Here is a 26373-nt window from a genome sequence, read left to right as displayed (position 1 = left end):
GCCTGGAGACTTAAGGACCATACAAACCCCCAGCCACGCAGAATTCAGTCGCTTACCATCGGCCAGACCGTCCAGTGTATGAGATTCTATAGCAGCAGGCCCAGGGTCAATTCACATGCAATTGGACTGCTCAACAATGAACTGAAAAAAAATATATGCATGTGTCTTTCACAACAATGTAAATAATAAGCATAGTAGATCAAGTATTTGTTGGATTACATTATTTCATAAAGTAGCAAGCAGTACATTAAATAACATTTTGATTGAAACATAAAAACATCAAACAAACAATTATGCCACACTGCATTTGGTACTGATCTAGGTTCTTATAGGCTTTAAAGATATGTTATAATCCTGAAATTATGGATTATGTTAAACTGAAACAAAGTGCTTGAACCACGAAGAATAATCCTGCAATGTATTGTCATTTAATGATATTAGATTTACAGCTTTGTAGAATGTCTAGGAACTATTTCCCAAACAGACATGATGCATAAATGTACAAATGAGCTGGTCACAGGCAGACAGGAGGAAGCATGGGCCAGTCAGAATGAAGCTTGGTAATGCAACAACACTACTTATATCCATGATATACATTGTCTCAGGTTTGGATATATAGTGCCCTCCACAAGTATTAGCACCCTTGGTAAAGATCAGGAAAAGCTTGACCAAACCCCCGAAATGAGACAATTCTAACTAACTTCAAATAATCATTGTCAAAGAAAAATTATTAATAAAGAAATAAAATGTTTCTCTCAAAAACCTTGCGTAAGGCACTATAAGCAATACTCTGGTCCAATTCTTTCTAAGGTAAGACCATGTTTACGTTGTAGTGTAACCATGGAGATTCTGTGTCTCACTACGACAGACGCTTGGAGCAGTTCTCGCCTCCCCAACCAGGATAACACAGGCACTGGAAGTGGGTCCGCATGGCCACAGCCTCATATTGGTTCAGTTTTCCCAGCACCCTGTAGCTCTGCCCTCCCTCTGCCCTCTTGTCAGACACAATGGTCCAGGCCCTCGGGTCCAGATGGAGGTAGGTCGTGGAGCTTCTGTCTCTCCTCTGACACCGGCCGTGAGAGGAGCACACAGTCCGGCTGCACAGAGTCGCTGCTGTGGTCACATTAACCAGGTAAGGGCCCAAGGTTCCATCCAGGTAGTTTTTGACTGCCTCGCAGTTAATCTGGAAAACAAAAAAAAATTACTAAGAATAATCACTCCCCTGTCTGGGCGTTTTCACTGAATGAGCTGAGTTCTAAGTATGGGGCACCTTCGATTTGGAGTATGCGTTGTCTCCCCACAGTACAATCCCTGCAGATCCCAGCGCAGCGCTCTCTCCGATAGAGTAGACCAGGGTCATCTACAAAGCAACGGTCAGAGGTGAGTATGTGGTGTAAACATATGTTAACTTCTAGTACTGCACCAACACGAGATGGACATCACCACTGAACTGGCGGGGCACCTGCCTCAGACAGGAACTCCAGGGAGTAGGTGTAAACGATGCGAGCGTAGGGATAAATAGGGGGGGGGGTTGGGGGTCACCTGGGCCCCCACCCTCATGGCCTCCATAACACGGTGGTTTGTGTAGCGGCGGACGACATCGCCGAGGCCACGCATCGCCACGTCTAGGTAGATGTCAGGGTAGAGGGCCGAGGAGGCATTCCAAAGCCAGAACAGAGCGTCGTTTCTCTTGGACTCGATCTGGGGACACTCGCCGGTATAGTTACCTGTCGTGTTTTTGTAGTAGTTATAGCAGCAAGGGAAACCATAAAAGCCCCACATCCCTCTGGGCCTCTGGGAGCCCCCTAGCCGCAGGGTGCCCTCCATGAAGTCCCGAGCCGCCACCTGGAACTCTTGGCGGGCCACCACCTCCACCTGAGCAGGGCTCCAGTCTGGGTGCTTGGCCTTCACTAAAGCCCTGGAGCCCTCCCAGTAAACATTCATGTTCTCCCAGTTGCGCTCCCACACTGGCCTCCAGCTCTCCCAGTCCACCACAGCCAGACCTTGGAAGTCTCTGTCGGGGATGTAGGTCTGGATGTTCTCAGTGGCTGTCCTGAGGTGCTCCGGCAGACTGGCGTTCTGCGGCACCCCGCCGTTGACAGCCTGTCTCTGGACATATTCTGGGTACAGCCCCAGTTTAGCCTTGTAGAAGATGGTGATGTTGTCACCCATGAAGCTCTGGTTCTGATTGCTGACTATGTTGAATACTCCAAGGTCCAGGTCCACCCCATAGCGGGTCTTACACTGGCCAGTGGGGGCATTCCACACAGTGAGAAAGGGCACCTGGGCCAGTGTAGGGAGGGACGCCTTTTCCTGCTCACTTCCAAGAATACTGACCACATTCTCACAGAGAAACAGCACCCAAAAGAAAATGTGCATTATACCTGCAGAGAAAGAGAACACAAAATAGATTGTTGACATGTGAACAATTAATCAAAAATATACTGTGTAAATATACATATTCAAGATGTATTATTCACAAGTCAACTTAGTATCATGAGAAATAATGCTAATATGCACAGCCAAACCATTAAAGTAGCTACAGCAATATCCCCAAAATAACATCTCTTTGATCGTCTACTTACCCATATCATCGGTTTGGTGGGCAAAACGTTGTTTTACAAGTCAATTCACCATGGAGAACTGTGATTGCTATCGCATGACCTGATAACTAACTTCCCTTTTCTAGGGAAGGAGAGGACGGGAAATCGTATGGAGAAATACGCGGGTTGGATTTTTGTAGTCTAAAAATCCGCCAAGGTTCGCGGATTTAAAGTTTATACTCCGTTCACCACGCAAACTAAACCGAGCGCACTTAAACCAGAAGAAAGAATTTGTCAAACGCCAATCAAAAACGGAGCGAGGCGGAGGGTTCTTTCCAGTAGATTTTGTTAAAGATACAGGAACAAATTGATTTAGCTCTAAAAAATACTATCACAAGCGGTAAACACTGACTCTCCTTAGAGAATCAAACTGTGAATGTGAAATGCCAAACAGTAAATGCAGGTTTGAACAGACTATTCATCTAGCGAGAAAGGGGAGTGGCGGTATATGATTATACATGATTATAATGGGAGTGACAGTGGGCCATATTGAGCTAAGGAGATTGCGAGAGTGTTTGTATATTTTTCGTTTGGTCAGAAAATACTATAAAATGACCAGGAATTCAGCTGAAATATTTAGATTTAGCATATATGCCCCCAAGTCAATAAACAAGTATATAAACAAATAATCGCTAATTGCAGGAATTCCAAGAAGACTCAGGACAGGTCGATCTCAAGACACGTCCAAAGCAAACCTAATTCCTCGTAGCGAGGTGAAATTAGGTTTATATTCGAGATCCAACAGACTCCCTTCCACATTTAAGTACTCTGGTAAAAGAGTAAACCAAGTACTTGCCGAAATGTCAGCGGAGGAATATAGAATTCTTAATGACTCTCATCAACATCAGTCAACATGCTAAATACTATATCACATTTCATATGGTCATAAAAGATTTATTGATTTATTAACCATAACTTAATGGAAACACGTTTAATTCAGCATTTCTTCCATTTCTTTTTCAATATTGGTCCTAGAAACTTCAAACCTGATGCATATTATTCAAAAAATTGCTGGCCTACTTGTTCAACCAGGGTTTTAGTAAAATCATAATTATGGATTTATTAATAATCAATAAATCAATGGAAACACGTTTAATTCTGTATATCTTCAATATATTTTCCAATATTGGTTATAGAAACTTCCAACTTGATGCATATAATTCTAAAAATAGCTGCCCTACCCGTTCCTCTTAGAAATCTTAGAAAAATGTGTTTCCCAACAACTGAATGCCTTCCTGAAGACAAATAACATTTATGAAATCCTCCAGTCCGGTTTCAGATCCCATCATAGTACTGAGACTGCACTCGTGAAGGTAACAAATGACCTTCTAATGGCCTCAGACAAAGGTTCTGCATCTGTTCTGTTGCTTCTTGATCTTAGTGCTGCTTTTGACACTATTGATCACTCCCTTCTCTTAGAGAGACTGGAAACCCATATTGGGCTACGTGGACATGTTCTAGCCTGGTTTAAATCTTATTTATCTGAAAGTTATCAGTTTGTTAGTGTGGATGGCATATCCTCTGACAAGTCAAAGGTATGCTTTGGTGTTCCTCAAGCCTCGGTTCTGGGCCCATTATTGTTCTCACTATATATGCTCCATCTGGGCGATGTAATCCGAAATCACAATGTAAATTTTCATTGTTATGCTGATGATACACAGTTATATATTTCAATGAAGCATGGAGAAGGCCCAAAATTAGCTACTTTGGAAGCATGCATTTCAGATATTAGGAAGTGGATGACAGAGAACATCTTGCTCTTAAACTCAAGAAAAACAGAAATGCTCGTTTTAGGACCCAAGAAACAAAGAGCGTTGTTAGCAGATCTCACTGTGAACCTCGACGGCTGCATGGTCATATCCCAAAAAACTGTAAAAAACCTAGGCGTTACCCTTGACCCTGACTTCTCCTTTGAAGAACATATAAAATATCAAAACTGATGCAGAAAAACTAATCCATGCTTTCGTTACTTCTAGACTAGATTACTGCAATGCTCTTCTTTCCGGTTACCCTGACAAATCAATAAATAAACTTAAATTAGTGTTGTACACGGCTGCTAGAATCCTAACTAGAACAAAAAATTTGAACACATTACTCCTGTCCTGGCATCCTTACGCTGGCTGCCTGTTAGGGTTAGGGCTGATTTTAAGGTTTTACTCTTAACCTATAAATCAATACATGGACTTGCTCCTACTTACCTTGTTGAAATGATCCAGCAATACATACCTACACGTAACCTTAGATCGCAAGATGCAGGCCTTTTAATTGTACCTAGAATTTCTAAACAAACAGCTGGTGGCAGGGCCTTTTCTCATAGAGCTCCACTACTGTGGAATGATCTGCCAATTAAGGTTAGGAATGCAAACTCAGTGCAAACTTTCAAGTGTCTACTAAAAACTCATCTCTACAGCACGGTTTATAATTAGGTGTAGCTTGGGCCGGGGGCGTGAAGGTGACCAGTAGACTTTATACTGTCCACCCTTGCTGTCTCGCCAGGTGGGCTCTCGTCGCCACTCCCTCCAATGCCTTTCGGGGGAAGAGTCACTGGCTTGTTGTTGTCACTCTGTTGCACACTTGTGCAATTGGGCTGTACTCTGCTGCAGTACTCGGCCCTCATTCAGGGGGGTTGCGGTTGGTGGGTGTCCCTTTGGTTGATGCCTGGCAATGTGGGTGGATTGATTTCCTGCCTGTTGGGCCCTGTCCCGGGCCTCCCCCGGGTCAGGCCACAGTGTCGCCGGACCCCCCCGTATCAGTTCCAAGGTCTTACGCTGCTATACTATTGTGCTGGGGGATTGGGTCAGTTCTCTTTCCCCACTAAGTTCTCATTCTCCAATATAAATCGTTGTTGATATGAGGAATGCATTTTCTGAATTTTCCCAGTCTCCTCCCGTTTTAAACTTTAGGGGGACATGAGGTCCTGGTCCACACCTGCAGAGTACCTGGTTTGGGGGGCCCGTTGCTGTCCCTGTCCTTGTCCATCTGACCTAGTCTAAATTTAAATAGACTCTGGATTTAGCCCACATGCATTTATTAATTATTCCAATTGGGCTCTTAATATCTCACCCGGCACAGCCAGAAGAGGACTGGTCACCCCTCTGAGCCTGGGTCCTCTCTAGGTTTCTTCCTAAAATTCGGCCTTCTTAGGGAGTTTCCAAGCCACTGAAATTCAACACTACTGTGGTTTGCTCCTTGGGGTTTAAGGCCGGGTGTCTCTGTAAAAGCACTTTGGGACAACTGCTGTTGTAAAAAATCCAAAAATTATATACATCAGCTTTGGAGTTTCTGTGACCATTATTGGGAAATATATTTATGATATACAAAATAAAACGTGTTTTAATTTATTTATTGATTATAAAAAAAATCCATAAAGGCTTTTTCCACCAAAGAAATTATTGAACAAGTAGGCCTGTAATTTTTAGAGCGCAATGGACCAGGATATACTTTTCTATGACTATTTTTGAAAAGGATATTGAAGATATGCAGAAATAAAAGTGTTTCCATTGATTTATTGATTATTAATGAATCCATAACATTTCTCACCAAAACAAGTAGGCAAGCTATTTTTAGAATGATATGCATCAAGTTTGAAGTTTCTATAACCATTATTGAAAAAGCTATTTAAGATATACAGCTCAGAAAAAGTTGAAAAGGAATGTTTTGAGTGAGGAACAGAAGCGTTCAATTTGCAATGGTCTCTTAATTTTAACCCTTCTGTTCCTCACTGAAAACCTCCTTTTTCAACATTTTTGGAAAGTAAACAATAAGGTGCAGTGGTCTCTTAATTTTTTCCAGAGCAGTATATGATTTAACATGTTTCCATTGATTTATTGATTATGAATAAATCAATATATGCCTTTTTGACCAAATGAAATCTGGTATTGTATTTAGCATGTGGATTGGTGTTGATGAGAGTAATTTTAAATCCTATAATCGTCGGCTGACATTTCGGCAAATACCTGGTTTACTCTTTTACCACAGTCCCTAAATTTAGAAGGGAGCCTGAACAAAGGTATGAATGTGAATGTCTGTTGAATCTCAAATATAAATATAATTTCACCTTGGTATGCCACGTTATGGTTCTTATTCAATCAATTCCTTAACATTTTAATTTTAAAAAAATAAAAAATCCAAGAGGGACCTGGCCAAATGTACAATGGATATAAAAAGTCACACACCCCTGTTAAAATGCCTGGTGTTTTTAATGAAAAAGAATGAGACAAAGATAAATCATGTCAGACCTTTTTCCACTTTTAATGTGACCAATAATTGGAACAATTCAATTGAAAAACAAACTGAAATCTTCGAGGGGAAACATTTTTAAATAAAAACCTTTAACCAATCACATCCAAACTCATGTTAAATAGAAGTCATTACACACCTGCCATCATAAAGTTCAGCTGTTCTAGAAGGATTTTCCTGACATTTTCTTAGTTGCATCTCAGAGCAAAAGGTCCACAGAGAGCTTCCAAAGCATCAGAGGAATCTCATTGTTGAAAGATATCAGTCAGGAGGAGGGTACAAAAGAATTTCTAAAGCATTAGATATACCTTGGAACACAGTGAAGACAGTCATCATCATGTGCAGAAAATATGGCACAACAGAGACATTACCAAAAAATCCCTCCAGAATTGATGAAAAGACAAGAAGAAAACTGGTCAGAGAGGCTTCCAAGAGGCCTAAAGCAACATTAAAGGAACTGCAGGAATTTCTGGCGAGTACTGGCTGTGTGCTACATGTGACAACAATCTCCCGTATTCTTCATATGAATGGGCTATGGGGTAGGGTGGCAAGACGGAAGCCTTTTCTTACAAAGAAAAACATCCAAGCCCAGCTGAAGTTTGCAAAAACAAACATCAAGTCCCCCAAAAGCACGTGGGAAAATGTGTTATGGTCTGAAGAAACCAAGGTTGAACTTTTTGGCCATAATTCCAAAAGGTATGTTTGACACAAAAACAACACTGCACATCCCCCAAAGAACACCATACCCACAGTGAAGCATGATGGTGGCAGCATCATTCTTTGGGGATGTTTTTCTTCAGCTGGAACTGGGGACTTAGTCAGGGTAGAGGGAATTATGAACAGTTCCAAATACCAGGCAATTTTGGCACAAAACCTTCAGTCGTCCATTAGAAAGCTGAAGATGAAGTTCACCTTTCAGCACGACAACGACCCAAAGCACACATCCAAATCCACAAAAGCATGGTTTCTCCAGAAGAAGATTAAGGTTTTGGAATGGCCCAGCCAGAGCCCAGACCTGAATCCAATTCAACATCTCTGGGGTGATCTGAAGAGGGCTGTGCACAAGAGATGTCCTCGCAATCTGACAGATTTGGAGCGCTTTTGTAAAGAGTGGGCAAATATTGACACGTCAAGATGTGCCATGCTAATAGTCTCCTACCCAAAAAGACTGAGCGCTGTAATAAAATCAAAAGGTGCTTCAACAAAGTATTAGTTTAAGGGTGTGCATACTTATGCAACCAGGTTATTGTGAGTTGTTTATTAAAAAAATTTCCCCCTCAAAGATTTCAGTTTGTTTTTCAATTGAATTGTTCATGTTATAGGTAACATTAAAGGTGGAAAAAGTTCTGACATGATTTATCTTTGTCTTATTCTTTTACATCACAAGAACCTGGTATTTTAACAGGGGTGTGTAGACTTTTTATATCCACTGAAGCAGCACACAGAAGTTAAAACACAATCACAACTTCAAAAGAAACAGATTACCACAATTCCTATTAATCCATAAATTTTCAGATGTATAGTGCAAGTTAAGGACCAAAACATTCCCAGCCACCCATATCCTTATCCATTATTGATTTTATCTTTATTTAATTACAGGTAGAAGGAGCACAGTAATAGAATGTTCAGAACAGGCCATGGACACTGTCAAAAAATTACAGTTTTGGAAGTGCAGGCAATATTTATCATAACCAAGATGTCTGTACTGAAATCCGGACATGCGAGAAAGGAACACACTCTCTGGGCAACTACCTCAAGGTGCCCCTGGGGATGATGAGGCCAGGCAACCATTTTGAAACCCTATTCAAAGTACATTGGTTTGACCCCAACCATGCAAGTATAACTGTTTGGCTTTGTAGGCATAGGCTAAGTCAATGTCTCAGCAAATGTCTGTTTTGACCCCAAATCCTGAGGAGATCCTGCAGTCCACCAGCAAGGATGGGAAAACTCTAAACCGTTTTTCAAGGATGTATAGATATGTGGAGACTTCCCCTCAGCACTGTCTTTCCATAATTTTAGGTAATGTCTCAGCTTCCTGGAAACTGGAATTGCTAAAGACTTAAAAGAGTTGAAAATAACTTTTGGCCAGCAGCACCTAACAATTAAAGGGGGAAGGGGTAGTCCTTTAAGTAACATGTTGTGCCAGGCAAATCCTGTCCCAGAAGTAGTTTGTATTATAGGTCTAGGCCTACTGAGCAGAGTGTATATCATGTTTACTCCCAGGAATCAAGAACAGTAAGTTGAAAATTTAAAGAACCACTAATAAACCAGAACACTGACAGCTAACACTGTAGTGTAATTTTTACTTTTTCTTTGCGGTGTTAGACAGGGTGTCACAGTGACTGATTGAATCTGAGATTGTGTTGGGTGTTCTTACAGCTGTGATTTATTTTGAGGGTCTGAAACATAGTACATATTTAAGAGGAAAACAGTAGTGTGTTTTGGCATAAATTTGACAACAAACATTTGTTTAAATGTGAAAACACATTCATATAAATACTCAGATTTACTTCAAGATAAAAAATATCTGTGTCAAGGCACTAATAACTATTTTTTTTCTATTCTAAGGATGGAGTGCAGATGGCTCATGTTGGCACATACACATAACACAAACCTTTACATACATCAAAAATTCATTTGAAAACCACAATTAATTTCCACGTAAAAATATAGACTCAGTATCCATGAGAAAATGACAGGGAAAGAGAAAGGGAGAGAGCGCGGGTGGGAAGGAAACAAAGAGAGAGAGCAATGTAAACAAGGTTACTTCCAGCGAGCCCTCTATTGTCAAAAAATTAAGAAAACACACTAAGTGCCATAAAGCTGGTAGTTCCATAGTGTTGATTTAACCATACAGCAATATGGACCACAGCGTGGACTTCAGCCCTAAAGTCTGTATGTAATGTCTGTGTGCTTGTTTGGTTTGTCATCTAACAGTAAAAATTCTATCCACTGAGGGTAGTCGCATTGCGACGCATGCGCTCAGAACAGCAGTGTGACGAGTAGTACTAGCACGCAGCTCCCCCGCGAATTCATGGACGGAGGCGCACTCCCTCTTTGCTGTAGAGGGTCTTTCTGGCTGCAGCCACCTCCCTTGAAGCCAGCATAGCACTGGCACCAGAAGTCCCTACGGAAGCCCGCGGCCTCCTCTTCGCCAAGCTGACCTTGAATCCTGAGCGTGCCATTTGCCAGTGCCTCTATGCTGTGGTTGTGGGGGCTGAGGTGCAGGTAGGTGTCAGTGTCGGCGTGCCGGCGGAGGCAGCGTCCACGGGAGCCGCACAGCGTCTGGCTGCACAGCTCTGCCGCAGTGGAGACATTGAGTAGGTACCGGCCAAGCGGGCCACGGAGGTACTCATTCAGGTTTTTGCAGCTGGCCTGGAGAGAAACACACACAGTGGGTTCAAAGGTTGAGGTACACGGCCCTCCAATTGTTTACCATGTCACTCCAATTTCAACATTTCCAAGGATCCACCTGAACAAACACTCGCAAACCATGGTAACTGAAAGGATGGAATACGGGCTGCTACCAGAGCATGCCACTGATAATCAGCTGGCGAGAGCCAATGAGCGAGTCATGACTGACTGCTGCAATACTTTGACATTAAGTGAGGTCTTGTGGGTCGTTCACTCGCCGATTTGTAGTGATTTTCATGAGACTTGTGGGTAATAGTGTGGACACTTGCCTTGCTGCCTGCATACGTGTGATCTCCCCAGAGGATGATGCCTGCGGCCCCCAAAGCCACACTCTCCCCGATGGTGGAGACCAGGTCGGTCTGCAGGAAGAAAGTCATTGGTGATTTATTACAAAGAAGTCAGGACAAGTCAGAAATTAGCAGAAGCAGAAATTAACCTTGATGCACTTGGTATTGCTGAGTATGTGGCCACTTCTTATCTGTGCATACCGAGGTAAGGAAATGCACTACAGGGTGGTGACTCACACCCATCCTGCAGGAAAGGGCTGCCACCCCAGATAACAGAGATACACTTTTTAATAAAAGTTAATTAAAGAAGCCCCCATAGCGCTCGCACAGACACAGAAAAAAAGAGTGTTTATAAACCAAACCTATTTCTAAAATAACTTCAGAACCAAAACTTATGGTGAAGCCTCTTTCAGTCACTATGCCCCTTAGAACAGCTTGCCAGATGATCTGAAGAGTCAAAAATACTACTGACACATACTCTTCAAATGCACCCTTTTAGCCTGACTTTCTAAAATAATTTCTTCTGACTGTCTTAATATTAATATTAATTTAATGTATATCTTTAATGTATATCACTGTAATTCATACAATGTATCAAAATATTATTTATTAACTGTTTCTATTCTGACTTTTATCTGTTAAAGCACCTTGAAATGCATTTTGTAAGAAATGTTTAATAAAGTTTGATTTGATACAAACCCCTCACCTCTGTCAGCAGGTCCAGTACGTTGACATAGGTGGGCTTGGCGTACACAAAGACAGGACGTGCCAGCCCCTCTCCACTTGACGCCAGACGCATCCCCTCCTTCACCCGGTTTCGGACAAACTGCCGACCCGAGGGCAAAGAGCGTAGCATAGTACCCATGTAGACAGAAGGGAACAGGGCCGTGCTCTCAGTCCAAAGCCATTTCAGCTTTTCATTCCGGGCCACCTCCACGTCAGGGCAGCGGCCGGTATAGTTCTCCAGAGTGATCTTGTAGTCATGGTTGTAGCAGTCTGGGAACAGGTAGAAACCCCAGAGCTGGTTGGGCCGGAGGCTCTTGGCCAGCCGTAGGGTCTCCAGCATAAACCTCCGGGCTGACATCTCAAACTCTTGCTGGGCTACCTTAGCCACACGCTCTGAAGGCCAGGTTGGGTTCTTTTGGGCCACCAGCTGCTTAGACCGGCTGCGGTACACATTCTTGACGTCCCAGTTGCGGATCCACAATGGTCTCCACTCCTCCCAGTCAATAACTGCCAGTCCCTTGGCCTCTGCTTCCCGTATGTAATACTGAATCCCGTCTGGCACCTTGCTAAGGTGCTGGGTGAGACTGGTAACCTGTGGAAGCCCACCGTTCATGGCAGTGCCATCATGCTCATCATAGTAGGGGTACAACCCTAAGCGGTCCTTGTAAAAGATGGTGAGGTTCTGGCGGACAAAGCCTTCGTTGGGAGACGCCACAATCTGGAACTGATCCAGCTGAAATATAATGCTGTGCCGTGGACGGCATTCTTCTGTCGGAGCATTCCAGGCCAAAACCAATGGCTTTTGGGGATACAGTGGCCATCTCGTGGGCTTCAGTTCCTCATCACAGAAGCATTCCCATGTAAGTGTCACCAACAGCAAAACTTTCCAATCTGCCAATACAGTCCAATGCAACATGACTTGAGTGATGAGAGAAAGTATTTTCACTCTCTGCTCTCCTGTCCTGTAAAAAGGGGCAAATTTAAATGGCGTGAACATCATATGTCATAATTTGATTTCTTCAATACATTCTGATGCCCAGAAAAGTTGTAATGAAGAGTGAAGGGCTCACAAAACATGCAGTGGGTATAAAGAACGGTCTTCAGTTCAGCTGGCTTAGTCTATACAGCAAATCTTTATTAATAATGCATTAAGAAGCAGACTTCGGCATGCCACAAGACCAGAAGCAATACCACTGCTCATTAAAACGATTTACTTACTATTTACTGAAAGAAATCAGTTAGATGGGAAAACAGATTTAGCAGCGGTTTACGTTTCTTTGAAAACTCACAATTGAACTGTTGCTGTGCGTAACACCCACCTTTTGCTCAGGACTGCGTTTTCATAGTTGTAGAATACAATAAAAAAACATATAGTAACATACCTTGTATAGCAGAATGAGGAAGCATTCCCAAAAGATTTAGTCCACTATTTCAAACCACATTTATCTGTCCTCAAGATACATGAAAAACAATGAATGAAAGGAACTTCTTCCAACAACAACAACTTTTAAATGATCCCTGCTACAACACGTAAAACAAAATAAACACTTGTACTTAATTTGCCTATGGCAAATATTATTTCAATAATAACTTACAGCGACCGTGCACCGTACCTCCGGTTGTCAGTTTAGTAGCATGCAACGCCTGCCCAACTAAACTAGTTTGAGACGGGACCTCTTCAGGATGTTCCATTCAGTAGGAAGAGGGGAGTGGCGAAAAGAACTGTACTTCTAGCCGTGTAGGGGGTACTCTGTTATCACTGTGTAAACTTTTGATTAAGGACTAAATATCTACAATATTTTTTCTTTCCAGTTTTTAACGGAATATACGGCTAAATACATGGTCTAGAACGTTTGCTACAACTATTAATTGAAATCAGATAGTTTTGTTGTCTTATTTCAGCAACTGCTATAGAGCCCAATAAACGACCAATATCCTGAGCATGTCGTGCCCTCCCCAAAAAAGTTACATGATTTCGTCATAGTCAAATTGATATGCTCAGTTTAGAGGTTTATAAACGGTTGATGGCAAGCAGTTACGAATAACATACAATGTCAACCAAAGTATTAGGCATACATTAATATAACTGTTCATTACACATTATACTAATAGCCTATACATCAAAAACATTTGAGACTGAAAGTTAACCCCATTTAAAACCTCTTCATAAATGAATGTATGTAGGACGAACAAGTGGTGAAGACAGCCTGCCAAAGCCTATCCTTTTGTTTAACTTTATGTAAGCATGATATATCTAGGACCAGGAGCACTTCAACTCTGTCCCGACACAGGCATCTGGCATGCAGATGTCACCGCTCCAGGAAGATTGTGATGGCTGTCATTGGCAGTGGCTCAGTGACCCAACCAACTACCACATGCTGTGATGTTGGCAAGATCATGGATACACTCAAGACTATGCTGCAGTTGGAAGCTGGCATGAATAGTTAAAAAACACAGCCAACAAAATGTACGCCTAAAGGGAGCATGTGATATTTTGGTTCTAAAAGCACATGATTGAACAAAAACCCTGGAATTGAGGCCTCATCCTGGATGCTGTTCCGCTGTTTGTTCTCCAAGCCCTGCTGACTCACCTGCTTGTGTGTTTTGTTCGCTGGGGTGTGAATCCAACCCCAGTTTCCCTCCTTGTGAGCTTCCCTCTGACCCTTGACAACTGGACATTACATCATTAGGCTTCAGGCACCACCAGGAAGTGATAACAATGTAGGGAACTGGAAACACACACCCTGTCACCTCAATCATACGCAGTCAGGAAACCAGGGACCATAGGACTGTACTCTGTAACCCACACAGGGTACCGTTTAAATTGCAGAGCATGTGACAAAATGCTTTATTTACAAAAAAAAAGTTTTCCCCTCAAACACGCTCATTAACTCATTCACAAATAAACTGGTATTTAGATTAAGTTGTTAAGCAAAACATCAAAGGGCAGAATACATCAAAGTCCCTGACCTCTAACCCTGAACCACACCCACCCACATTCCATGCACTTACAGGGGCCACAGGCCTGTTACTGCCTGTAGCCAGACCAATGCTATTAGAGCACAACCATGAGACTCTGCACTCGATAACCTTTAGAAAATGTTCACCATCCTTACTTTCTGAATGTCAGTGAGATTCTAGATCAACAAGATATCTAATTCACATCATAATAGAACATCATCATCCCAAAAAAGGGCACAAAAGATGAATGACCCTGGAACTTGAGAATCAAAACTGAAACCCATAAGTGCGGTCTAAACTGAAGTAAAATCTGTAAGTAAGATCCATCAGTGAGAGCTTTATGGGACAGTGATGAACAGTTACGTAGAAAGGCTTCAGAGTAGTCATTACACAAATCCAAGTTATAAAAACTGTGTCATTGTGACCACACTGTTACATTCATATTTTTGTAATTTAGCAGATTTTGTTATTGACCCTGACTTACAATACAGTGAATGCATACTTTTCCATACTAGTTGCAAGCACCATGCGCTGACAATTGAGCCCCAGTGGTGAAACAGGGTAAAAAAGGGTTGCCTAAGGAGTGTTTCAGCCTGGTAAATCTTTTATTCAAGTATTTCCAACTCAGACAGATTTTTTAAATGAATTCACATTAAAAGTTCACTAGTGCAGGTCTGGGCTCCAATCACAGAGGCAGACTTAGATAATATTACAACATGAACAAGGTCAACATATACACGGTGGGTCTTCATATAATGTATGTTGCCTTACCTAGAGCTACCTTTCACACACACACACACACACACACACACTCACACTCACACACAATGCATATATGCAAACAGACGCTTCTCTACATATGTCATAGAAGGCAGAACTTTAATTCTATCCTCTATCTTTCACAAAAACATAAATTCTGCCTCCCCTTTCTTTCTTTCTTTCTGCAACATAGCTCCGTGGTCTGTCCACAGCTTTGAAATGTTGACAGTCCTCCGTCAATCTTCTGAGAAACATTTCAGGATCGAGCAGTTGTAGTGTGGAGCAGACTGAGTGATGTGTCTTTTTCACGTTAAAGCAGTACAGTGTGATTCACACCTCACAGAGGATGACAGGGAAATCTACATGGATCCGGGGGTGGTTTAGCTTCACAATTCCCTGCAAACAAACAACAATACTTGTGCTATTAACTCTTAAAAAATAAAAATAAATAAAAGGGCAAACCTTTCAAACACAGTGTTATTGTCTACTTCAAATAAGCTCACCTGAGGTATGAGGTTCTTCTGAATCCTCTTCAGCTTGGATCTCTTACGGCCATTTTTTGTCACCACAGTCTCTTCATAGAATTCGTGAGCCAAGTCTCCATCCTCATCATAGTAAAGAGAACTATCAACACAAGACGGACAAATTTAGTTAACGGACAAATGTTTAGCTCACAAGGAGTTACCATGTTGTAGATTGAATACATACCACATACATATCATTGCATTTGACACTATATTACCTCCGTCTTGTGAAAATAAATGGAGTTGCTTTTCTGGTCCCTTTCAGTCGGGCCACAGCCTGGTCTTCTTGTCCCTCACTGCCTGAATCACCTCCAGCTCCTGAACCAGCAAATGGCCAAGCACCTTTCACCTTGGATCCACTGCCTCCCATCTTCAATGATGGGACATTATCCCTTTGACAGAAAACGCCCTAGGTAACGAGTATGTCACCCGGCCAGCAAACCAGTCAGTTCTCTACTGCTTTCGATCTGAAAACAAGGGAGCCATAGTTAACATTACTGTAGCTTTAACTGGTTCTAATATAACCACACACACCAAACGTCGGTAACTAAAGCTACACAATGTGACCACATTGCTAAATATGTAACTAGAAAGGTTAGTCACATACATAGATAACTAGTTTCTTGGCTTTCAAATGTTATATATAACGCGTTAGCTAACTACCCGAAATTGAAATGTTTAAACGGGAGTTAGCCGTAGTAGTAGCTACAGAGTAGTTAGCTAGTTAACGTGAGTCATCCAAATGTTACAAATAAATTCAGGCTATAGTAAACCTATTTAAACGGGTAACATTATCAACCAAAGCTAGCTAAAATTTGGCTATCTAACCTTGTAGTTCGCTGTCTGTTTGCTATGCTAGCTTACTAACGTTAAACCATTAGCTGGACAGCTAAGTTGCGTAGCTAACCAGCTAGCTTCAGTAGCAGACGTTAGCTCAATTAGCTAGCGGTTTATATTGACAGCACTCACAGAAACATATTCCTTCTATAAGCGAAGTGAATACTGCTCAGGATTCAGTGCTCATATGGAATTCTTCGTTTTGGGTGCTGTAGTGTTTATCAAATGCACTGTTGTTATTAGATACCTAGTTAGCTAGCTATCTACAGTCCCAAAACAAGCATACTAACGTGACGTCTGGTCTAACGATAGAACGGACGCTGTCTAACAGTCAGCTGACCTTGCGCATGAGTCAGCTACAATGCAGCCAGAGGATTACAGAATGTAAGGCTTTGATTGTTGGCTTGACAAAGCGTTTTTCTGTCCATCAACAAGCATCCTCTCTTATTACACCTTTACACTACCACAGAGAAAATAAGTGTATTGTCGTAACTGCCAAGTTAGGAATAGTTCCTATGAAGAGCATTGAAGGTAAATAATGCATCCAATGGAATACTCCTACCAAGAAACCCTCCATGTTTAATGTTACACGTGTACATTTCTTTATTTAGTCGACACAACATGTCGCTCCACCGCAACAACAATACAACTTAACCATTTTGTGAAAAACATTTATTTTTAACAGTGCACATTATTATTTAATTTTTTTTTAACAGAGAATGTGAAATTGAAGAGCATAGTCAAGAACAAGCACACCACTCAGTTTGTGGTTGCTTTAATAAGAGAATCCAACAAAGAACATGAAAAAAACGATACAAACATAACATTCCATAAAAAGCATTAGCTTCCAGTTCAAAGTGTTTCAGTTTCAGGATGATTCCTTAATCAATTAAATTGACCTGGGAATTCATCTTAATTGACATTCTCAGTACTCCCCACACATGGGGTATACCCATTCAGTCTCATAAAGGGACAGCAAAAAGAGTAACATCCACCCCAGGACGGATATGCAGAAGGTATGTGGCAGAGACTTTGGAGTCCAATGGAAACCTGACTGATATTGCCCATCACTTGATAATGTTACTAGCATAGGGTCTGAAAATACTAAAGCAGAAAAAACCTGAATTTGTTCAAACATTTCCTTAGGTTTAATAGGTACCTTACTGCAGGGCCTTATGACTTGGCTAAATTCAAGTTTATTTGTCATTACACATTAACAACAGCGTTACTGGCAGCAAAAAGCTTAACCTTACACTGATGTCTTAGAAATATTGTTTATCTATAGGCCCTACTGCTAGCAAGAACTACAAGTGATAAACATTACAAATCAGGCAGCTGTCCCAGGATAGCCAAACGGCGGCCCCATAATGAGGACGTACTGAACAAAGCCAGTCTCATCAGCCACAGTTTCACATAGTCGCTCTCAACTCTCATTCTCTCTCTAGAAAAAAAGGCACAACAGACTCTCCAGGTGTACGGCACTTCTGATCTCTCTCACACTCACACGTGCTTGCCCTCTCGCTCTCATTCGCTCTTTCAGTCTCCTCCTTTGAGGGAGGTGTCGAGTTGTGTTCACTAGGATCTTTGGATGCAGTGACTGGTCATCTTCTGATGGTTGTCAGCCAGGTGTGCAGGTCATCCCACAGGTCTGGTGTTTCTCAGCCTGGTGTGGAACCACCAGAGGCAGAAGTGGCAGCTTGGGCCTCCTGCATCCTGGTGCGTGCTAGAGCATAGCGCTGCATAATCTGCTTGACATGCTCCTCCTCCTCACGCTGTAGCATGCGGAGAAAGTTCTTTAGCTCTGGCATAGAGAAGGCATCCCACTAAATGGAGAGGATGGAGAAAAAAGCATTGGTTTGTGCTGCACAGCGTCATATGGTGGTTTGAGATGGAACACCCACTGAAAGTTCAATACTCACGTTGACTTCTCCAGTCTCATTCTCCTTCAATACCAAACTGAGTGTTTTCTCGTTCGGTCCAGCGCACAGACGCAGGTGGAGGGGACACTCTTCATCTGACAGCTTACGCAGGAACACTGAGAGAAATACAGAAAGAAAGACAAAGAGAAACAATGGAATCAATCAAATGATGGCACTGTACACACACTATCTATGAATGTGATACCAGGGACCTTTAGTATTCATCAATGTGATACCAGGGACCTCTTAGTATTTATCAATGTGGTACCAGCAACATCTTAGTATTTATCAGTGTGATGCCTTGTAACTCTTAATATTCATTATTGTGATACCAAGGACCTCTTAGTATTTATCATTATGATTCTAGGGTCCTCTTAGTATCTATCAATGTGATGCCAGAACCCTCTTAGTATTCATCAGTGTGATGTCAGCCACAAAAAAAAACAGGTAACATAGACAGGCTTACCTTGGCCATGGCGCTCAGTGCGCTCAAACAAAGCAAACTTGCCAGGGTTGTCCACCACGGTGAACTTCTTCAGTAAAGCTTCGATGACCTCTCGAGCGCGTGTGCGGGAGCTGATGTGTAGGTGTTTGGAAGTATCCTTGGGCAGGTAGAAAGAGGTGCGACGCTTCACTCCACTTTTCTTGCACACACTATCCTGTGTTGCAGTACCCTTCCTTGGTGGGGGAACTGACACAGGCCGTACAAGCTTGAACTGGACCTTTATGAAGCCAGTGTAGGAGCCATCTTTGTTCTGTTGAATGCAATGAACACACAATAATACACACTCACACTGTGTATTCACGTAACCACACTATCGCCATGTTGGATTGCGGAATATTGTAAAAGTGAAAGAACATAGTAATACAGACAGTGGTACTAGTGTGATTAGGGTGTAAATACTAAATAGAATTGCATAAAAGCAATGTCTTTCTACTCACTAGGTTCATGAACAGGTTGCTGTTGATTTGAGCATTGTACTCCTTGACCTTCTGCTGTATCTCTGCGACTGACAGCTCCTGCTGCTTCCCTGATTCGACCTGTTCATCCTGACCAGATTGAGAGAAGGGTCAATATTTAAATTATCCATTCATTGGCTGGGTTTGTTGAAGCAGCCATGTTATTTTCATTTTACCACCAGGTGTCAGCAGAGGGCCAACTTGAATGTTTTCAGCGTAGAGTTAGAAATAGGTAATGTAGGAATATAGATGGCAAAAATCTATAATGAAAAGAAAGAAAATTGATACAGCAAGGAGGACAGTTGAGGATGTATAACATATTAATAAATTGACCCTAAAATGTAATTAAGGAAGCTTGGACAAAATCTGTTTAATGAAAATCAATAGAGTTAAATATTGTGAAAGTTGTTAATTTGACATACAATAGGTAGACAGATAATCAAAGTTCAGTACTCAGATTTTGTACTGAGAAAGAAAAAGTGGTATCAGTGCATCCCTATGATAAAGAGTTAAGAAAAACAAAATTCAGTACTTCTATTATATTTGAGACAAGCTGCCTATGCATCCCATCTCTAACTTCCTGTAAGCTTCACTATTTTCTCAGTCATCTGTGGTTGCATCAGATTCCCAAATTCCTGTCAACGTAGCCTTAGCCCAACGGAGAACAATGATGTCAGCGCTGACCAATCCCAGTTCCTCAACTCCTCCTCTCTCTGTAGGGAGGCGCCATTAGGGGACATGCAGCTGTTTGTAATGTCTGAAAGCATTCCTCAAAGCTGTGTTCATTTAAAAATAACTGCCTCCTACCCCCCCCCCCCCCCCCTTAGTCGGACACAAAGCCATCCTCTGATTTACAGGCACAGCCTTTGGGGTCAGCTGCCTTATCTTCAGAAAATCTCTGTCATCTTTAAGCAAGGCACATTTGGCCTCAAGCAACTGCAAGACATTTCTAAGTCTCCCATAGACTCTAATCACCACATATGCATTTTCTGGGTCTTATGGTCATTCCTCACTTCCTGTGTAAGAATGTCATCCAAGGCATGTGACGCACAGCACTCATCTCTTCCTGTATCAATTAGGAAACCAACTAGCCTCAAATTGTTGCGTTGACAGTAGCTGAGGGGGATCAATACTCATAAATCCCCTTGCCACGTGCCAACATCGGCACCTAACATGATAGGTCCTTTGGGACAAATTCTCAAACCCTCATTCTGCAACAGAAACAACTGCAATTCAGTTGGAAAAACATGTGAACACATAATTCATTGGTATTGGTGGCATGTCATTCATAACTAGATTATTTTCCAAATTAGCAGTTAGCTGATGTTTACACTTTGGAGAAATGAACTGGCCCAAATTAACGGAGCACCACAACAACATAAATCAATGTCAAGCTGCGCAAAATCTGATTAATAACCAGAAATCTAATACAGACTCCAACGCTGCTGAATCCATGTCCTGCAGTTAAAGGAGAATTTCCCTATTTTACAGCTTTATGGAACCTCACTTGGAAAAGAGCACATGGGCCAGGAAAAACTAGTCCATGCTTGTTTTTTTAAATGTCATTATTGAGTTTAGCCACCGCTAACTAAGTAGTTACTTCTTTAACTAGTAAACAGGTAATCACAAAATGAGAGACATCAGTCTACTAAGGACGTTAGTCATGTTACTGGGTTGTTACTGACATCTACTGTACTGTGTCTTACAGCAATATCTAATGTATTATTCAAGATGCTATAGGAATATGAGTAGTGACATGTGAGACAACTTTGCAATTCCAATTATGTGTAATAGTCCACTGAATACAACCTCCAGCGATATGCATGCAGGCTTGTGTGTGCCAGCTTTCTGGTGTTTGCTTAGGTATGAGTGTGAAGCAATGGGGAATTAAGTAATTTGTATTTAAAATGTTCCTAAGAAAAACAGTACATGACTAGTGTTTCTTGCGAAACTTGAGGATGATTATAGGTGTGTCACTAAGCCCTTGAGAGGTTCTCATCATCAGTGTAGGCTTGGCAGTCATTAAAATAAGACAAGTACAGGCTAGGCCTTTAGTAGTAATCATCATCATCATGTGAAATATAGGCTGGGCCTTTTGTAGTCATCATCATCATACGAGAAATACAGGCTAGGCCTATAATGTATTCATCATTATAATACCAGAAGTACATTAGGTCCCAAAAAACATTTCAGAACCAAAGGACATGACAGTTCCTCGAAAACTTCTGATTGTATTTTTCGTCAATATGTTATGTAAAATAGACCAGGAAGTCCCATAATGTTTTGGCTAGTGACCCCACTACGACACATTTAATGACCAGTGTTTACTTAATTGGTCAACGTGTTGATTGTTTTACTGGTATGTAATAATATTTAGGTTCTGTAAGATTTTACAGTTACAGTTTTACAGTTTCTCTTTCTCTTAAAGTTTTAAAAATGTCTCTCATGATCGCAATCCCTAGTTCGGGAAATGCTGAAATATATAGACTTAGGCCTACCTATTTACAGTAACATTATTCGTAAATAACAAATCATTGCAAATATCAAGAAAGCTACAAACAGTATAGTATAGTATTTTGCATGAATAATAATAAAGACCCACGAAGGAAGTCAACGACTTTTTCATACTCTCATTCAAGTGCTTGACAAATGTTCTCCGCTCACCTTCTCTTGCTTGGGTTTGCGAATGAACGATGTACGAGCAGTGAAATACTGCTCGAACTCCGAATCCGAGTCCCCACTGCAGTATCCGCTACTGGTGGAGCTTCCCCACGTCTTCTCGAAGGACGGACTTTTATCCGAACTAATAACTGCGTCTTTCATGATCAATGTTGTAAAATCAGACGTACTGGAAGATGTATGTATCCTTTATACTCGCTACAATTGGTGAAGTAGCATCTAATTTGAGAGCAGATAAGAGTTCGTTTAATTAATTAGACACGTGTATACCGCGTTAATACACTGGAAACTCAGATTGCAAAGTAATACTAATGCTGGTATAGCTAGAAGGCCTATCGCTGTAAACTCCGAGAATGTTGTTCAAAAGCGCGTTTCTGTCTTATTTCCTGTACGATATGGCCACGTTTCAGCTTCTCACACAGAGAACAGGATGCGTATCAGCCCCCGCCTTTCCACCAGCCCCAGGCATACAGAGGCCCCACCCAGGCCGTTAAAATTAGAAAATACACAAAACCAGAGAAACGGGACATGATTGGGCGCGGAGGGGAAATAATTAGGCTGCTCGAATGAAATCATAGCACTTCTCCTATCCTCAACGTGAGAACAGAATTCACATGATAGCTTAGATGAGCATAGAGGATTCCCGTGAAAACAGGACAAGAATGACCAATAACCGGGCCTAGGGGTTTAAAAGAACAGGAAAAGTTTAAAGAAGAAAATAGGCAAAGAAATAAGGCTAATTTCGTCAAAATAAGGGTTATGACAAAGGAACTGATCTAACCGGGAGGGGGGCTGTAGACACCAAGTGGCCTCAAGTCTACAGATTCCACATTACCTTCCCAGAGAACGAAAGGTTGAGAAGAGCGCACATAATGACATTGTATCAGTTAATGTATTTCTTACCACATTTGTATCGGTCTCTATGGTGTGTTCGACCAAAACACATGTTTGTTCAACTATGGAGCTACGATCCAAACTGCAATCAAGCTGGATAAGAGCTCGACATCTGTAGTGACATGTGAATCTGCAATCTGTAAGAAAAGAAAGAAAAATAGGACTTATAGAACAGAACAAGTTGTAGTTACTAAGACCTAATAGATGACTGGCACAAAAAAATATGTTTTAGCTTTGGGTCATCCCTGCAGTTTTTTAAAAATGTGGTATTTAAAATTGACTGCTGTCCTCCACTGGCCACATGGACTTATTACAAGTTGAATCATTATAAGATAACTTGTCACTGACTTATTAGAACTCAGTTTGGTCTGTTGGACTGCTAGACTGTATAGTGATTACTATAAAGGAGATTTAACCAGCATACCCATTTCCAAATGCTTAAGACGTGCACATAGTATCCCCCAAGATATCCATTAGTAAAACATGACTACAAATAATTTATGTGAAATGTTGTAATGAAATGCAAGACTTATGTGTCTGATTTACAATGGTCACTATTTTAGGTGTCAGAGACAACTACAGGTGTAAGTTGTTACACAAGGGCTCTTACAGCATAGCTCTATTTAGATAACTTTGCTGATATCTTCCGTCCAGAGTAATAAACAAGTGTCTCACAAACCACACTGAGTCAATACTTGCAACAATGTCCTGTCCTGATATTTACAGATTTGTCAGTAGGAGTTGGAATCCACTGTGTTTAAAAAAACCATTGTATTCTATGCCTACACTGGCCAAAGAAATGTGCAGTGAAATAAGGGGGTGCTACAGCAAGGAATACATCAGGTAGTAAAATGCTATGTCAATAGAAACAATATTTCACTGCCCAAGGAATGGAGCACAGTTCCACAGGAAATAACACAGTCTAGGAAATACAGTAAAAGACATGCCAAACCGTGGAGCTCATCTAATCTTCACTTAATTACAAAGGGCAAGTTTCAGCCACAGGAAAGGAAGTGGATAGTGTAAACGCGAGAAATTACCCAAGAAGAGGAAAGCATCTACAACAGCCCAGTTGTAGCAAAGGTATAGCGTAACAATGGAAAACACTAGGGACATTTCAACACTGTTCATGAACAAACTGTAGATACAGCTGCTGACTGATACCAGGTGTCTTGTATTTTGTGGTCCTTTGCTCCTTAATGGTCCCTCTTTGCAGATACTCATATTAACGCCAATTCAGGCCTACAGATAAACACTTAAGACCATTACGAGAAACAGTGATTAAAACCTAAACAACGTGGCACATATCACAAAACTGAACAGAAATACATCCTACGCAGACACAGTAATAATGTTTTTGTAGCCCTAGTTAGCTGCAAAGGCAGTGTAGCTGCAAACGCAGTAAAGTAATCATCATCCTGACTAATACTCAAGCAGAAAAAAATATCAGTCTAATGCCTCTAACTAACACATGACAAGTAGGGATGCACCGATACCACTGGGTACTGAACTTTGAGTATCTGCCAAGACAGAGTACTGATCCAATATCGCCATTTTGATTTTGTTGAAATTTGCTTTTTTTCATACAATGTTTTATTAACAACTTTCTCAATTTCATATAGGCCTATAATATATTTTTTAAGATTGTTAAACTTAAACCCCATTTTAAAAAAATCTTATTAGAATACGTTGAAATGTAACTAAAAAAGCATTTGTGGAAATTTAGAAAGCTAAAGCTATATACTTTCCTTAAAGTGAATACAGTTTTTTGATATCGATATTAAAAATAAATTTAAAAAAACATCGTGATATTTAAAGTTGTGAAGTTCCATGTGACCTGGCAAAGGAAAGACAATACAACACCAGATAGGCTTGCTATTCAGCGATGAATCTGAATGGATTTCGAGAAGTGACGTTTTTCAATTAGCCTATCGTTAACTAGCTTTAGCTGAATTAGCTATCTGGCGTTAACTAGCATGGGTTAATTAGCTAGCCTAAGCTTCTCTACTGTCACCTCTTGAAAGACATGCTTTGCAAAGTTTGAAACTGTCTGTTTCAAGTGTAGAGTGATACCAGACATGATTGTGGTTCTATTTGAGTTTACTAGGCATAACCCGCATGTTTCCGGTCGACCGGCGTAAACAAGTTATTACAGCGTTTCTTAATACAAACTGTTTCGTGGCATCAGTTCATTACATAAAATCGTTGTCGCCGATATTCGATCCCGTATTTTTGGCCAGTATCGGATTGGTGCATCCCTGAATGTAAATCATGCCCAGCAAGCAGACTCACTGGCACAGCGCAGGCTCTGCTTGTACACTCCCCAGATGAAGTCTCCACACAGGTCACACCAGGTGGGCTGGGCATGGCTGCAGGGCTGAAAGTCATGCCCCTCTCCCCTCTCATCTGTGAGCCTAGAGTCCAGGCTGTCCCCCAGCAGTCTAATGATTCCCACTCGGCTGAGTAGCTCTGGGACCTTCCCCGGGCTGATACGCAGGGCATTAGCCCGCTCCAAGCGAGGTGGTGAGCGAGGCACCTCACAGCTGGTCAGTTCGATCTGTTCATGGTCATGCAGCCTTAAATCACGTAGCTCAATAAACTCGCCCCAAGACATTATGTCAGTCACTGCTTCGGTTCCTTCTTCACAGAGGGCCGCACTTCACACCTGTGATCAAGGCAATGCCCACAATATTATTAATCAAATACAATCAAATATTAAAGGACAGGACATGGGCCTTCACTTTAAGTGTATTATTTTAGCTGGTAACTGTGTGGAAATCCTCCCAGGCTATAGATTTATGTCACTATTTTGTAAAATGAGTATTGTAGCAAATTACATACAAATTAACTATCCTCTATATAGTTCTCCTATTAAAATAATTCCTCGATTATCTGCACCAATATAATACAACTGTCAACTTCGAATACATTTTTTCTAACGGGACAGTTTTTTCTCTTGGAGCCTTGCTATAAACAATGATACTTTAAGGAAATTAAAATGTAACTGCAATTACATAATAGATACAATTACATAGCCGAAAACACAAACATCCATCCTTTGAACATATCAAGAAAACTATCAGCTGCACGCCGGCTGTATGTTGAGCATCCCAGATGAGGATTCATGATGGTAGCCTAGAACACAAGCATGGGACGAATCCAGAATAATTCATTTCGAGAAGCTCAGTGGTTTTCTTTATGTTAATACCAAGTAAATAACATGATAGGTTAAACTCACCAAAACAGCCATCCACCCAAAAAGCGGGCGATGCCTTGTCTCCGACGTTCTTCAATTTTACGAAGTTTCCATAGAAGTAATTACGAATAACGGAGCGGAGGTGTGCAGCTTTGCGACTGGAAACAATGTAGGCTATCATCGGCTACATAACTGAAATACCAAAACCAAGATTTTTTGCAGAATGTTTACTGTAAGCATCCCATCAGATAGTTCGAACACCTTAACATGTGTTACAGCAAGAATCGAACATAAACGAAAGAAGAGAAAGTTCAGAGCAGCCTATAATTTTCACATCCGGACTTTTTTCGTATAGGGGGTGCTTCTGAGTCTTGA

The 26373-nt window shown here is 41.4% G+C and overlaps 4 protein-coding genes across 15 annotated transcripts; all 4 read right to left on the bottom strand.

Annotated features, from left to right (window-relative positions):
* Positions 1-406: 406 nt before the first annotated feature.
* hyal1 (hyaluronidase 1) lies at positions 407-3016 on the bottom strand. The gene is given in 5 exon segments (XM_010896079.3): positions 407-1183; positions 1271-1360; positions 1467-1529; positions 1531-2384; positions 2586-3016. Coding segments are annotated over 5 exon segments (1335 nt in total). The 5' UTR covers positions 2590-3016; the 3' UTR covers positions 407-859.
* Positions 3017-9205: 6189 nt separating this feature from the next.
* Positions 9206-12990, bottom strand: hyal2a (hyaluronidase 2a). Of its 7 annotated transcripts, XM_034287024.1 has the most exons (5): positions 12865-12881; positions 12652-12715; positions 11250-12231; positions 10526-10615; positions 9206-10217 (listed from the first exon to the last, which is right to left on the bottom strand). In XM_034287024.1, exons 3-5 carry the CDS (start codon positions 12183-12185, stop codon positions 9825-9827), a joined length of 1419 nt encoding a protein of 472 aa, XP_034142915.1. In that variant the 5' UTR covers positions 12186-12231; positions 12652-12715; positions 12865-12881; the 3' UTR covers positions 9206-9824. The 7 variants fall into 7 exon arrangements, with proteins under 7 accessions (XP_034142915.1, XP_010894374.1, XP_010894377.1 ...); XM_010896072.3 differs by lacking the exon at positions 12652-12715 and having other exon boundaries at positions 11250-12160; positions 12865-12990; XM_010896075.4 differs by lacking the exon at positions 12652-12715 and having other exon boundaries at positions 12865-12944.
* Positions 12991-14811: 1821 nt separating this feature from the next.
* Positions 14812-16680, bottom strand: tusc2a (tumor suppressor 2, mitochondrial calcium regulator a). 2 transcript variants are annotated; one of them, XM_010896069.4, is made up of 4 exons: positions 16483-16680; positions 15732-15980; positions 15493-15613; positions 14812-15385 (listed from the first exon to the last, which is right to left on the bottom strand). In XM_010896069.4, the coding sequence occupies exons 2-4, from the start codon at positions 15881-15883 to the stop codon at positions 15320-15322; spliced, it is 339 nt and encodes a 112-aa protein (XP_010894371.1). In that variant the 5' UTR covers positions 15884-15980; positions 16483-16680; the 3' UTR covers positions 14812-15319. The 2 variants fall into 2 exon arrangements, with proteins under 2 accessions (XP_010894371.1, XP_010894372.1); XM_010896070.4 differs by lacking the exon at positions 16483-16680 and adding an exon at positions 16342-16443.
* A 244-nt stretch (positions 16681-16924) lies between these two features.
* LOC105025414 (ras association domain-containing protein 1) lies at positions 16925-26126 on the bottom strand. 5 transcript variants are annotated; one of them, XM_020044682.3, is made up of 7 exons: positions 26041-26126; positions 25095-25467; positions 22812-22939; positions 19212-19319; positions 18736-19024; positions 18270-18385; positions 16925-18173 (listed from the first exon to the last, which is right to left on the bottom strand). In XM_020044682.3, the coding sequence occupies exons 2-7, from the start codon at positions 25414-25416 to the stop codon at positions 18009-18011; spliced, it is 1128 nt and encodes a 375-aa protein (XP_019900241.3). In that variant the 5' UTR covers positions 25417-25467; positions 26041-26126; the 3' UTR covers positions 16925-18008. The 5 variants fall into 5 exon arrangements, with proteins under 5 accessions (XP_019900241.3, XP_019900242.1, XP_010894366.1 ...); XM_020044683.2 differs by lacking the exons at positions 25095-25467; positions 26041-26126 and adding an exon at positions 24314-24371; XM_010896064.4 differs by lacking the exons at positions 25095-25467; positions 26041-26126 and adding an exon at positions 23843-23931.
* Between the last annotated feature and the right edge of the window lie 247 nt (positions 26127-26373).

Source organism: Esox lucius, chromosome 17 (assembly GCF_011004845.1).
Source record: "Esox lucius isolate fEsoLuc1 chromosome 17, fEsoLuc1.pri, whole genome shotgun sequence".
Classification (NCBI taxonomy): domain Eukaryota; kingdom Metazoa; phylum Chordata; class Actinopteri; order Esociformes; family Esocidae; genus Esox; species Esox lucius.
This window is presented reverse-complemented; position numbering and strand designations above follow the sequence as displayed.